Here is a 13,115-nt window from a genome sequence, read left to right as displayed (position 1 = left end):
GGACAGCACTCTCAAAGAGATTAGAGACATAACCCCCCTCATAATATATCCTGACCAAACCGGTTTCATAAAAGGTAGGCACTTATCAACAAGTACACCTAGATTACTTAATCTGATAGACTATTCATGTAGTAAAAACACTGAAACTACAATATTGTCTCTAGATGCAGAACATCCTCCAGCTTCTGTCTTCAAAGGGGCACCAGGGTCTGCTTCACTGTTAGCATAAAATGCAAGAACGTAGATAAGTAATAATAAATCTATATTTGGATGATGTGTTACTTTTTCTTCAGGATTCACAAACCACTTTCTCTGAGAAAATGACATTAATAAACTCTTTCTAAAGAGTTTCAGATTATTCGATGAATTAAACATTGAGGGGCTGTGCTGACGGCAGCTGTGGGTCGTCTGCACCATGCCGCCGCCCCTCACTTTGCCCTTTTTCCGTCCCCCGGTCTTGTCCGTTACGGTTGTAATAATACAAAGTACAAAATCCTATTAAAGTTCCAATAAAATATGACAATTATAACAAATGCCAGGCTTGTAAACATATTTATTTCTGCTGTAAATTTGGGCCCTTTAACACTGGAGTCTATAGAGACTTCCTACAGGAACCAGCCTGAGCTGCAGGTTTTGGTGCTTAGAGGTTTGGTCCATATTTCTCTAGTCCACATTACTATATGTTTATTATTGCCAAGGATGAAAGCAAAGGGTCTCTTGCCTCTTGCTGCCCTACAGAACTCACTGAAGCCCATTGGGGTATACACATACTCATAGAACTGGGGTTACATCAGTAACAACGACTTTTCTAGCGGCACTTTTATGCAGAATATTTTCCCATGGCCGTCATTCCCAAATGGACAGCTTATAATATCTCAAGCACACATTTAAATTGGAACCATTTTCCATATAAATAACCCGTCTTTTCATTTAACTGCTCATGTTACTTTAATGAAGTTTTAATAATTATTATTATTTAATAATAATTTTCATCCAAACCTTTAGAAACACCTCAAATGTAGACCAAATTTATTGTAAAACTGGAAGCACTGTGTTGTCTCAGAGTGTTGTATCATACACCAGGCTTACTCCACCCTTTATTAAAATGAGTTTATGGGCTCGGAGTGTTTTTGGTGGATTTGAAGTTTTGGTGCAGGGTGCACATCGCTCATTAGGAACAGGCCTTGAGGAGCCATCTCTGTAAATGAGAAACCTGAGAAGCTGCTGAGTCGTCGACTGCAGCTTCATTTCTTTCTAACTACCCTCGTGTGAAATGTGTTTCTGAGCACTGAACTTCCCAGAAAAAAAAGAGTCTCAGTCTGATTAACAACTGAACTCTTCACCCAAAAAGATCAGGTCTGTTTACTACCCACCAACCTTTTTTAAAATGTGTTATTTGGTTTTCTTTTACTGCTTTAAGACATTTTTCTGTTTCATTTTATTTTCTAATCTACTTTTTTCATGTATACCTCTTTTCTTTTAAACATACTGTATTTATGTTTGTATTTACTTATGTTCCAGTTAAACAAATAGTATATAGTCTGTATCGTCTTTCCTATATTTAAAAAAAAAAATTTATTCAAAAAGGGCTAGAAGTTATCCAAATAAAATACTTAAAAAATGTAATTCAACCCTTTTTTGAACAAAAACAATAATTTTATTTTCTTTTTAAAAATATTTTTATATACACATTTTATTTTATTTTGAACAGAATTCCTACAGTTTGCCTCTCGTCTTGTGTGTCATTTGTTTCTAATTCTAATACAATTTATTTTGAATTTTCCTATTTTTAATTCCTCATTTGACAGGTTAGAATATTTTTTGCCAGTATGAAAAAAACTAACTTTTTATGGTCATATTCACTTTTGTTGTTGTTATTTTTTTTGTTTATCGTTGTTCATGACAGACAATTACTATTTTCTAAATATTCAGTTTGTAAACAAACCCAACAATGCATGTTGCTACAGCAGCGATAATCCCATTCTCTTCTAAATAATCCTTGACAATGCACTGCATGCATCTTTTGGTGTTTTAAGTGGATTTGTCACATTAAAGAGATGATAGATGCTTTAGGCTGCAGCAGTGAGCCTCTCTGCATCCACCCAGCAAGGTAATATGGCAATTCCACTTGTTACCTCACCAGGCGGCACCCATGCAAAAGTTCAGCCTGAAAATAGAAAATGGCTGTGTGCCGAACCCCCCCGAGACCACGCTATGAGTAACCAACAGTACATAACAGCAGTTAACCCCATGCAGGAGCCGGAGAGAGAAAGAGAAGCAGAGACGGAGCCAATGAGCATGTAGCCTGTTGCCTGGTAACTGCTGGCCTGCCTGAATCCGTCTCCACACAGAGACAAAGTGGAAAGATGGAGAGAGAGAGGTGGAGGGGGGTGGATGAGTGGAGGAGAAAGATAGAGGAGTGACAGAGACGGAGGGGGGAGAAAAGACAAAGCTGATCGTTCTCAGATGGCAGAACATTTAACATGAGTGAGAAAGAAGGTGAGAAAGAAGAGAGGAGAGGAAAAGATGAAAGGGAAAACGGGAGACAAAGGATAGGGCTGAGGGCAGAGATGAAAGGAAAGAAACACAACAGAAGGTAAAAAGATGACAAGAAGAGGAATTCTGGCGAAGAATGGAAAATTTAAGGAAACAAAGCAAATATAGTAATAACAGTGAAGGAAAAAGAAGTCCAGGAGAGGAGGTGAGGAACAGAGAGGGTAAGAAAAAAAGGAAATACAGCAGTACTGTATTTAAGAAGGAAAATACAACAGAGGTCAGCAAAGGAAGGACAAAAGAAGGGCAACATGAAAGATGAATGAATGAAGACAGAAACAAAAACAAAGGGAAAGAACAAAAGGCAGAGATGAAGAGATGACAAGAAACGGAACAGGAAAACTGAAGAAAGGAAAATAAATAAAAAACTATAACAAAGGGAAAAAAGTCTAAAAGGAGGAGGAGTCAGAGGTAAAGGGAAGACATGAAATTAGAAAGGGAAGGAAGGAAAAGGAAAGAGATCTGCTGTGTTTCACTGACTATGAGTCACTGTACCAAAACACTCCAAACACAGTCAAGTGAAAAAGGACAATAATTCATAAAAAACACTCTTATAGACGGCAAAGCATTTCCTCATTCACACAGGCTTTAAATTACCTGTGCAATACCCTCAGACAAAGTCTTATTTTGAAAAGATGGGACTGACCATAAATGAGTTTTTGTAGCCTCTTCATTCTTTTCTACTTTGACAGACAGACATTGACAGACACATGCAGTCCTTCCTGCAGCGCCCCCGGTGTGTGGATGTCTGCATTTACAGCTTGTTTACATTTTTTTTAAATAAAAAAAATTAAGTGGTAGGTATTCCCCACTCCAGATGGGACAAATACATGAAATGAGTTGGAGATAAAACGACTTTTTGCATTAATAAAAGTGTATTATACTCCCCAATTCAAATTCAAGGCCTTTAAAAAGTTTTATTCCACTACCAAAAAGTCTTCACTTTCATGCAAGAGAAGCTTTTTTTTAAGTGTATAAAAGGAAAAAGCGGGAGGAGACAAAGGCTTTCTCAGGTTCTGAGCCTAAACTGTTAGAGTAAACAAGACGCCTGGAATTACAGACATATTTCATTCAGTATCACAGCATCAGGTGTATGCAGGTGAGCGGTGACGGCTGCAGACAATAATAAGACACGATGATTAGAGCCAGCGAGGACATAGGAAAGCTGAGATTAACAGAATAAAAGGAATAATAGAACAGGAAGGTCTCATCTCCCTGCCTCACTTCATGTACAGCATGCTTCATTCCCCCGGCTCATTATATCCTACTATCCTGCCATTCTTTTCTATCCAGGGATCCACTTCCCCCCATATCTCCGACTTGTTGCGTCTCCCTTTCACAGCACAATGCCCACCGCCTCTCCCTCTGCTCTCTATCCACCCCCGCTACTGAATGAGGAACCATGTGTATACGTCTGTGTTGTATCTGTGAGCGAGCGAGTGAAGAACATGTGGGTGCATCCAACTGCACCGCTGAGAGTGGCCATGTGCACGTCTCTCTCTGCGGGGGTGTGAAATAACATCCATTGCAAAAGAAAAGAAAAACAGAATAGAGCACAAACACACACCTGTGATGGGACACTAGATTTCACATAATCGCAGCGAGTGGTTTGTTTTAGAGTGTGAATATCACGCGCAGAGAAGGGTTTTATTTTAAAATAAGGGAGTAAATTAGTAAATCGATACTGGAACAAGCTAAATATAGAAAAGAACTGCAAACACACAAACCAGCCTGTATAAGAACAAACAGGAACAAGGTTCTGCCCCCAGGGCTCGATCATTACGCTGTGAGCTCAGTAAGCAGCTTTAAAAGGTGTCACTGTAGCTCAGGAGGTCATCTGCTTATTGGAAGGTTGGTGGTTCGATACCTGGCTGCTCCGGTCTGCGTGCCAAAGTATCCTTGGGCAAGATACTAAACCCAAGTTGCTCTCTGATGCATCCATCCGAGAGTGAATGTTAGAAAGCACTTAGGTAGAAAAAGAATGGGAAATGTGTTTATATAAATGAGGCATATTTACAGGTAGAAAAGCACTATATAAGAACCAGTCCATTTATCAAAAGCACAGAGATAATCGGATATAATCCTAATTCGGACACACCCATGGCTCATGAGCTAGTTTTATCCTAAAAGTGTGTTAACAGAAATTCCAAATCTTTCCAGGGATGGCAGGTTGGGAAACTTTGATGTTATTTATGTTATTTTTATTTGTGTTGTTGCGGGTCCAGCGACAAACTCTCCACAAAAGATGGTCTGATTGTGAAGCTAGTGATGGTGTGCTTTAAGCCTGCATTCTTTCTAATGGCCAGCAGGGGGCTCTCAGCTTTGTCAATCAGTGACCTCAGGAAACACTTTCCTGATGAGTTTATGATATTAGTCACTATTTTTAAGAATTAGCAAGTAAAACATGCTTTTGATGTTGCTCCTTGTCACACCTGGTTTAAAAAATGCTGACCATGTTTATATGAAAAGGTCATTTCATGCCCGTCTTATGCAGTTGTGGTCACAAGTCCATGATTATGAATGTCATGGTAGTTTTGGGCTTTTAATGATTTCTTGGAGTGCTTGTATGGCAGAGTTTAAAAAAACAAGAACTGGGTGCATGAGTTTGAATTCATTTTTGATTTTGTCTAATCTACACAGGCTCAAATATATACGTGGAGGCCCAGTAACATGTGGCTAAATGTCCCTTAGCAACAGCATTCATGTCCATTATGAGTGGATGTAAACTTCTGTATGTATTGATAGGTCTGTGCAGGAGCACAGAGATTCACAGATGGTGCAGAGGGAGATTGCTGCAAACATTTAGAAAAGATCCATGAATATTAAGTTTCTTGCTTCGCTTTCTTCTGTTTGCATTCAAGGGTTAAAGAGGCAATTTTTCTTTTATTTTTGATCAGCGACACTTTTATCATTTAGGACAAGACTGCAGCGACTTCAGCTCACCTTAAGTATAATGCTTGAGTTCCCAGAAATGTAAATAAGCACACAGCCACACGGACCTTAACATCTGCAACACATCTGTTTGGCCCTAATATGTGATGTAAACAGAGTATACTGATTAGAATGAGGGTAATGCTCAGTGAAAGTAAATGTGATTCTATCCAGCTTGCTGATTATGCTAATGCAACAGCTAGTATTCCTGTGCAGACATGTGGCTTTTTCTTCATTTTTATAGCGCTGACAATCTCGGTCTGTTGTGAAGGCTTCTCCTCTTCCTGCCTTTGAGGAAGAGTTGTTAAATATCTATTAGACCCAAGTTCAACATGAACAACTCAGTTGCATTTGTGACCGCAGAGCAATGCAGACACACCAGCTTACAATGACATGGATTCAGAGCTGTAAAATAAATAAAAATTTGGTTAATTTTAAGTTTAACCGCAGTTTGAAGGTTACCAATCAATGAGCCAGGCTCCGAGAAAGATTCCTGAATATTAAGGCGGATGAATCTTGTCCATAAGTGTCAGAATTCCAAAGCAGATTCCATTGCAAAGATCTCTGCCGGCTAAAGCATTAAAAATGAACAACAGACTTCTGTGGGCTGAATCTCTTCATCTGTAACCGGTTTTGTTTGGAGGTGGATTCTCCTTCGCTCTGTGGTGTTTACGTGTCTAAAAATGACATCTCTTCTATCCCAGCGAGGCCTCCTGTGCGGTGGCAGTGTTTAAATAGCTGTCTATATGTCAGCGGAGATGTTTGAACTGGATTGCCTGCCTCTCTGCGGATCTCCTCCGCAATCTGCTCCTCTGACCACTTTTGTTCGGCTGCTTCGGGAGCGCTGCAGCTGCTATTTTTGGAAAGGTAGTGGGAGGCTGTGGTCGCACCTTTGTACAGGATGCAGGTAAAGAGACGTTGAAATGGAGCTGCCTTGTTCTCGTTCTCTTTTGAATTTTTTTTCTTTTGCTTTTCATGCATCCAAAATGCAACATGTTCACAAGCATACATGTGATTTCTGCCTATACATGGTAAATGGTAAATGGCCTGCATTTGTATAGCGCTTTTCTAGTCCATAGGACCCCAAAGCGCTTTACACTACATTCAGTCATCCACCCATTCACACACACATTCACACACTGGCGATAGCAAGCTACATTGTAGCCACAGCTGCCCTGGGGCGCACTGACAGAGGCGAGGCTGCCGGACACAGGCGCCACCGGGCCCTCTGACCACCACCAGTAGGCAAACACGGGGTTAGTATCTTGCCCAAGGATATTTGGCATGCAGCCAGGATGCAGCCTGGGATCGAACCACCGACCTTCTGATTAGTGGCTGACCTGCTCTGCAACCTGAGCTACAGCCACCCCACACATACACTAATGTGTGCATTTTATCTGCCTGTCACTGTGTGTGTTTGCTGCCGAGAGAATGCAGGGAGGAAAGAGCATCGTGGTAGCTATGGAGTCGTATCCATGGTGCCGTAACTATGGCAACAAAGCTTGGAAAGCTGGCGACTTAATTGGCATCTCTGAGGCGCCGTGGAGCTGTGATCCAGAATAGCAACCCTTGACACACTAATGTTTCCTTCACATGCCAAACAACACTAGCGTCATCACTGAGGATGCAAACAAGTTGATCAATATCCCGTATTGTTTCCTGCCCTCCAGTCTGTGTGTGAGAATAAAAAGCACAGAATGTATGGAAGACTCAAACTACCAAAATCGAAATTGGAAAAGCCAATAAATAAAGAATAAAAATAAAAAACAAAAGAAGTTGTTAATTCATTTTAAAAACATGGAATAAATTCATATTAATTTTGTGTCTTAAATTAGATTTTTTCCACATTTGTTTTTATCATTTCAATTTTATTAATACAAATATTTTTGTAACTTTCTAAACGTAATTATTTTCTGTCTTTCCATTATTTTCTCCAAATTGATTTATCTATGAATTTCCTTTGTTTCTTTTTTGTTTTGAGGCCTTGTATGGAGGCCCAGTATGGGGGCCTAAAGCTGCCAATATGAAAAAAATAAACAACTACATAAATGGTTATTTGTAAACAAAATAAGAAAAGAAATGAAGATGTGAGTTAAAAATAAGACTCTACTTTATTTATTCATTAGTATTTAGCTCAAAGATAAATGACTTACTAAAAAAATGACAGGCCATTACATGTATCAGAAACAATAAACAAAACAAATTATACATGATAATATTATTATTGATTTATATTGATTTATATTTTTGTATTAAAAATATAAGCTAAAAGGATATCTTTAAAATAGTTTAAATAAATAAACTAATGTTCAATTTATTCAATTTATCAACACAATAATAAAGTTAATAATAAGGTCATTTGTTTTTAAAAAATGATTATTTTTTTATATTATTTATTATTTTATTATTCTTTCATGCATTTACATCTGCACAGAAGACATCACCGACAGCTTAGCTCCCCATTTGAGGCAACCAATAAATAAATAGGTAATTATAAAAAAATTGCACATCAGTAAATTTAATCATATCAATTCCAAATATACTGAAATACTGAATGATTTATTAACCAATTTATATATTTCTTTATTTTTTAAAAATTGGGTACATTTGGTCCTCCACAGATGGGAAACCATAATGAATTAAAAACAGCTTAAGATAATAATATTTACATTAGGTCAATTTAAAAAGACTTACAATGTCCACTGCAGCTTCTGGTTCTTGATTGAGTTGTAGAGAGCCTGTAGAGGAAACAAGAAAATCACATTTAGGAAAAATATTAGCAGTGTACAGGTGGACAATTGATCAGATAATGCAGCGCGCGAGTAAAACACATAGGCAGGTTTGTGGTGGTTTTCTGTGAAAACTGCACAGTAAGCAAGCTGGCTTTATTCAATAAACTGTGGTCAGAGAAATGGCATCCCTTTTCATGCTGCTCAAACTTCCCTTTGCATGAGCTTTACTCATTTTCTTAGCCACACAATCCATCGATCATCCAATCAGTCAGCCACCATCACCACTGCATCAGTAACAAAGCCATTATTCGCCAAGCACCCAGGCCTTTCAATGAATGGACGGGCAAATCAATCAGCCAATAAATAATTTAGACATATGCATCGACCCACATGGAGGAAATTTAAGTTACAGTCTGGGAGCAAAAAGCATAACAAAGACATTAGATCACCGCAACTAACCAGGCCTTCAGTATTTGTAATGTGATGAGTGGAATTTCTCTTTTTATTGGAAAGAGTTTGTACCAAACTCAACATAATGAAACTTGTTGGGAAAGAGGAGCATAGGCAATGCGAACAAATAAAATCCAATAAACCCAAATAAATTATAAGCACATATTTCAAATGTTTACTGGTTACAATTTTTCTTATTTTTTTATTGTTGTAAAAAACAAAATTCTTGACTAAATAATTTTATTTACTCACATAATAAGTGACACGCAAACTCTTTCTACACAAACAGGAGTTGAGCACAGGTATTTTAACTGTAATGACATCACATCAAGTAACCAACTATCAATGGGCCAAAATGACTCATTTGTAGGATTTATGCACCTGTAACACCTTATATAAGCATGGCATCAATTTAACTAATTTATATCCACTAAGTGTTCATCATGATACATCATTATCCATAATGAAGGTGCCTAGCAACCATCTAACAATGAGCTAAAATCACAGACAAACAGTACCCTAGCAGGGACTCACACTTCTGATTTGCACTGGGGATGTGTCATGGGTTTGAAATGTGGTTATGTTTATTTTTCATTCTGCTCCCTCTACCCTGTTATCAGTTTTACTTCCCGTCTCTGCTTTTATCTTTTATTGTCGCTCCTTTTTTCAATTAGTCAGTGTAAATACACAAACTGTGTAGCTCTTCCCATTTTCTTCCCCAGTCTTTATTCATAGTTCCTTCAGGAAGACTTTCATTAGCTTACTTTCTTATTTTAATGGGCTCCTAAAATAAGGGCAGGAATTTTAACATGTCTTATTTAATCCATTTTAGGTATCTAGTGAATGTATGCGAGTACGCGTTAAAATAGAGAAATGTTATTAAAGCTTGGTGTTACTCAAAAAAGGCTTCTAGGTTTTCTCAAATTTGTCAGACCTTTGACGCCCCTGCTAACTGTTTATCTGAAAACTTCTGTTTCTTCCTGATTACATTTTTGGGTTTAGGATTTTACATTTCCTGGATTTAGGTCCTTTTCCTTCCTGATAAATGTGATAAATCAAAGCAAAAATTGTAGAGAAAAAAAATCCAGAGAAGTGTTTTGTATCCGTTTGCTTGCTGATTCTCCACATCCTTTGCACCAGTTATCATTTTTAGGTCATTACTTCCTCTCACAGCAAACACAGTCTTTTACTTATATTATCATCATGATCAGCACAAGATGAAAACAAAAAACAGAGGCAAAGATGGGTTTTAATGAGGGATGCGGTCAGCTGCTGCTTCTCTGATCTGAGAGTCGGCACATTTGGCTTTAGTTTCCTCAAAATCTGTAGTGACAGTCAGGACCATTAGACACTTCTCCTTCAGCTCCCCACACACCTCAATGACATCGGCCTCGGCCAGCTGAATGTGACACATAGCAGCTTAGTTTCACAGCCGGGCTGCTGCAGAGGAGCGGGGTCAGAGGAGGCAGCAGGAGGCCATCGGGCTGTAGAGTTTAAGGCAGTGAGTGCAGCTGAAAGACAGATGTGCCGGCTGAGGTGATGGAGAGGACACTTACGGGCAGTTCATCTCTGAATTCCTCGTGGATCAATACCACGCGTCTTCTTAAGAAACCTCAAACTAAAACCAGTTTCATTACACATATTAAGCCGCTGGTTGTCACTCACGTTTTAGACTTTCAACCTAAACCGACTTAATGATGGTGTTTGATTCAGTGATCTAATCAGATTCATTCGCAGCTTTGAAACTGGGCCTAATCACAAATACTTCCAGAGTGCCATGAATATTGATGACCACCCAGAGGAGACCGTTACAGATTTAGGTCTGTTTTGCTCCTGCTGCTGTAAAACTCTCGAGTTATGTTTCAAACTTAACTGCGCTCATGCATTTTAATAATCACGACAGACAGGGAAGATCTTCCTGGGATGCCCGAGTAGGAGACAAACTGCTACGGTAGCAAAAATCCGACCAACATCAAATATTAACAGTGAATTTGTAAGCAGTAAAAGTGCAGTGATGTGACTGCAGAAGTTTACGTGTACAACTGAGGAAAACTGCTTGTTTTCAAAAGATTCAAAATGCTGACAACAAAAGGACATGCATGTGTCATTCCCATGGTTACAAAATACTAAAAATTAGAGGTTTCAATCACTCAACAAAGAGTTTTGTTGGTTTTGTCCTTAGCCAGTAATAGAGCCAGGTTTGGACTTTCTTATTAAAAAGTAAAATGATTCTGTTTTTCTCAAAGATCTGGATCAGAGGTATTTCATATCAATATTTCACTTCTGATGAGCTTTTAAATCTTATTCAGTAACATATAAGGCTGTTATCTACCCTCTCATTTGGTTCTGAATAAGTGTAGTATGGTGAAAAGGAGATTTGAAAGTATTTTTCATTATAATATCCCAAGATTTCTCATTTAGGGTCACGCTTGTAGAACTTTTAGTGAGTAAATCTGAAGAAATTTCAAAAATAGCCTGGAGCTTCAAGTATGCGTAATATTCTACATTTGCCTCCACTTCAGCATAGCTCTGATTTGCATGCTGCATGTGCAGAAACTGTGTCACAGCTGAGTCTATTTGGTGAGTTATTTCTGAAGAATATGTTTTATTTGTATTTCCCCTGATTGTAAATCCTGAGGGATCGACGGTGTTGAGAGTCATTGAGTCTGAAGGCTTACTCAGACAAAGATGGATGCTCGTCACCTTCACCTACTTGCTCCATCAACGTCACCAAGTGGCAACAGATGAGAGCCATTAGCCTTGAGTGATGGCGTTAAGCGGCGCCCTGTACTGAGCCATGCTATACGTGCTGTCGGGTCTGGCAGAAATCCAGCCGCCTTCATCAACCGCTCTGCACTCCACATGTATACAAGCAGCACAGGTGGTAAATCAAACAGTAAACACACGCTCTCTCAGATATAGGGGTACAATAAAAGGCCGTTTCTGTCCCTACAGGTGCAATCTGCATAAATATACACACTCTGTAGGTAATTGCCAGACCTTCTCAGGGCAAAAAAAGGACACACACATATTTCTTACCATTTCAAGTACATATTTGAACACTTTGCTTTAGATTTAAAGGTGTAATATCAGGAGGCGACGTATAGAAATAGGCATAAAATCCTTGATATCTATTTGGATAACTTCTAGTACAGTTTGAGCTGTCTGTACGACTAAAAAAAGTCGTATGCAACTAAAAGTTTATGAATGAATAAGAACAAAAATATATCTAAAAAAAAATAATAGGAATCCCTGGGCCAAATGCAGTCCATCCTTTAATCCATCCATTAAGGTACAAACCACAAGGGTACAAGTAAGTACGCCAGTCAAGGGTGCAATGGGAGTATCTTAGAGGCTATAGCGAAGTTTTACCCCGTCAGATATACAATTAGCTAGGCTTTTATCAGCTTTCATAAACTGGATTTTTTCATCCAGCTCATATATCATGAGAAAAACAGAAAAAATACTTGAAATAATAAATAAAGACATACATTCCTGGGTACCCACGTGCCCAATTTTGGACATCAAGGTGCAAAACTGTCATCAAAAGTTCAGGATTTCTGTGAGTTCCAAACAATCTGGGTACAGTTAAATAAGCTGCTGTGCTCGAAATGTATAATCAGCAAGGCTGCTATAAACTAGCCAGTGTTCGTCTATCGGCCCTGATTGAGCTTCCTGTCATCGACTTTCTGAGAAAATTAGACTTCATTTTAGATTGTTATTAACCCCAGATAGAGTAAATAATTTCTTTCTGAGAACAGTTTAATAGAACAAAAGTTATATATTCGAATTGTCTGAACTGACGGTTAGGATTGAGGTCTTGGACCATCAAGTATAATTACATACGAAGCCCTACATAGCCAAGCTCTTGTTTATATAATATACCTGCTGAGACCTTATTCCAGCGACCTCTCTAACAGCTGATTGGGGCCCTTTAAATGTTTCACTTTCTTACTTTAAATCGAGCTTTTGCAGCTGCAGAATTAATCAGATTTCAAACAACTGCTTAAAATGTATTTTATAGGTTAACTGTAACGACTCCCACTTTCAGACCATTTCTTCTGCTTAAACATGTGTGTGCATGTACTCTATGTTCACATCCTTAATGTGTTTTCTCAAATCTGCTATGTTTGAAAGACAAATAAAGTTATTACCGATATTTGCTGTACAGTGCAGGTTTAGGCTGTAAACAGATGTGTGGCTTTGAATGGCACTGAGCACTTGTGACATGAGCATGAAATGGAAAAATGATTCATCTCTTTTGTGCTGCAGAATACATCATTTTAAATGAACAGCATGGTTTTAAGTACCTTCCTCCTCTTTCTGGCCTGTGGGTGGTTCTGTCCGTCCTGAGCTTTGCCCAACAGGTCTGGGAATACCAGGGGTTTGAGTGAACGCGAGCGCGGGGTTCTGGGATACCGGAACGGGTCCATCATCCGGAAGTCCCTG

The 13,115-nt window shown here is 38.7% G+C and overlaps 1 protein-coding gene across 2 annotated transcripts in view; it reads right to left on the bottom strand.

Annotated features, from left to right (window-relative positions):
• The window catches only part of LOC113028038 (uncharacterized), a 100,143-nt gene that overhangs the window by 17,707 nt on the left and 69,321 nt on the right, over positions 1-13,115 (bottom strand). For both annotated transcript variants that reach the window (XM_026177998.2, XM_026177997.2), the window contains exon 11: positions 8,179-8,222. In XM_026177998.2, the coding sequence (XP_026033783.1) occupies positions 8,179-8,222 (44 nt within the window). The remainder of the gene's footprint in view (positions 1-8,178; positions 8,223-13,115) is intronic.

Source organism: Astatotilapia calliptera, chromosome 8, assembly GCF_964374335.1.
Source record: "Astatotilapia calliptera chromosome 8, fAstCal68.1, whole genome shotgun sequence".
NCBI classification, from domain to species: domain Eukaryota; kingdom Metazoa; phylum Chordata; class Actinopteri; order Cichliformes; family Cichlidae; genus Astatotilapia; species Astatotilapia calliptera.
This window is presented reverse-complemented; position numbering and strand designations above follow the sequence as displayed.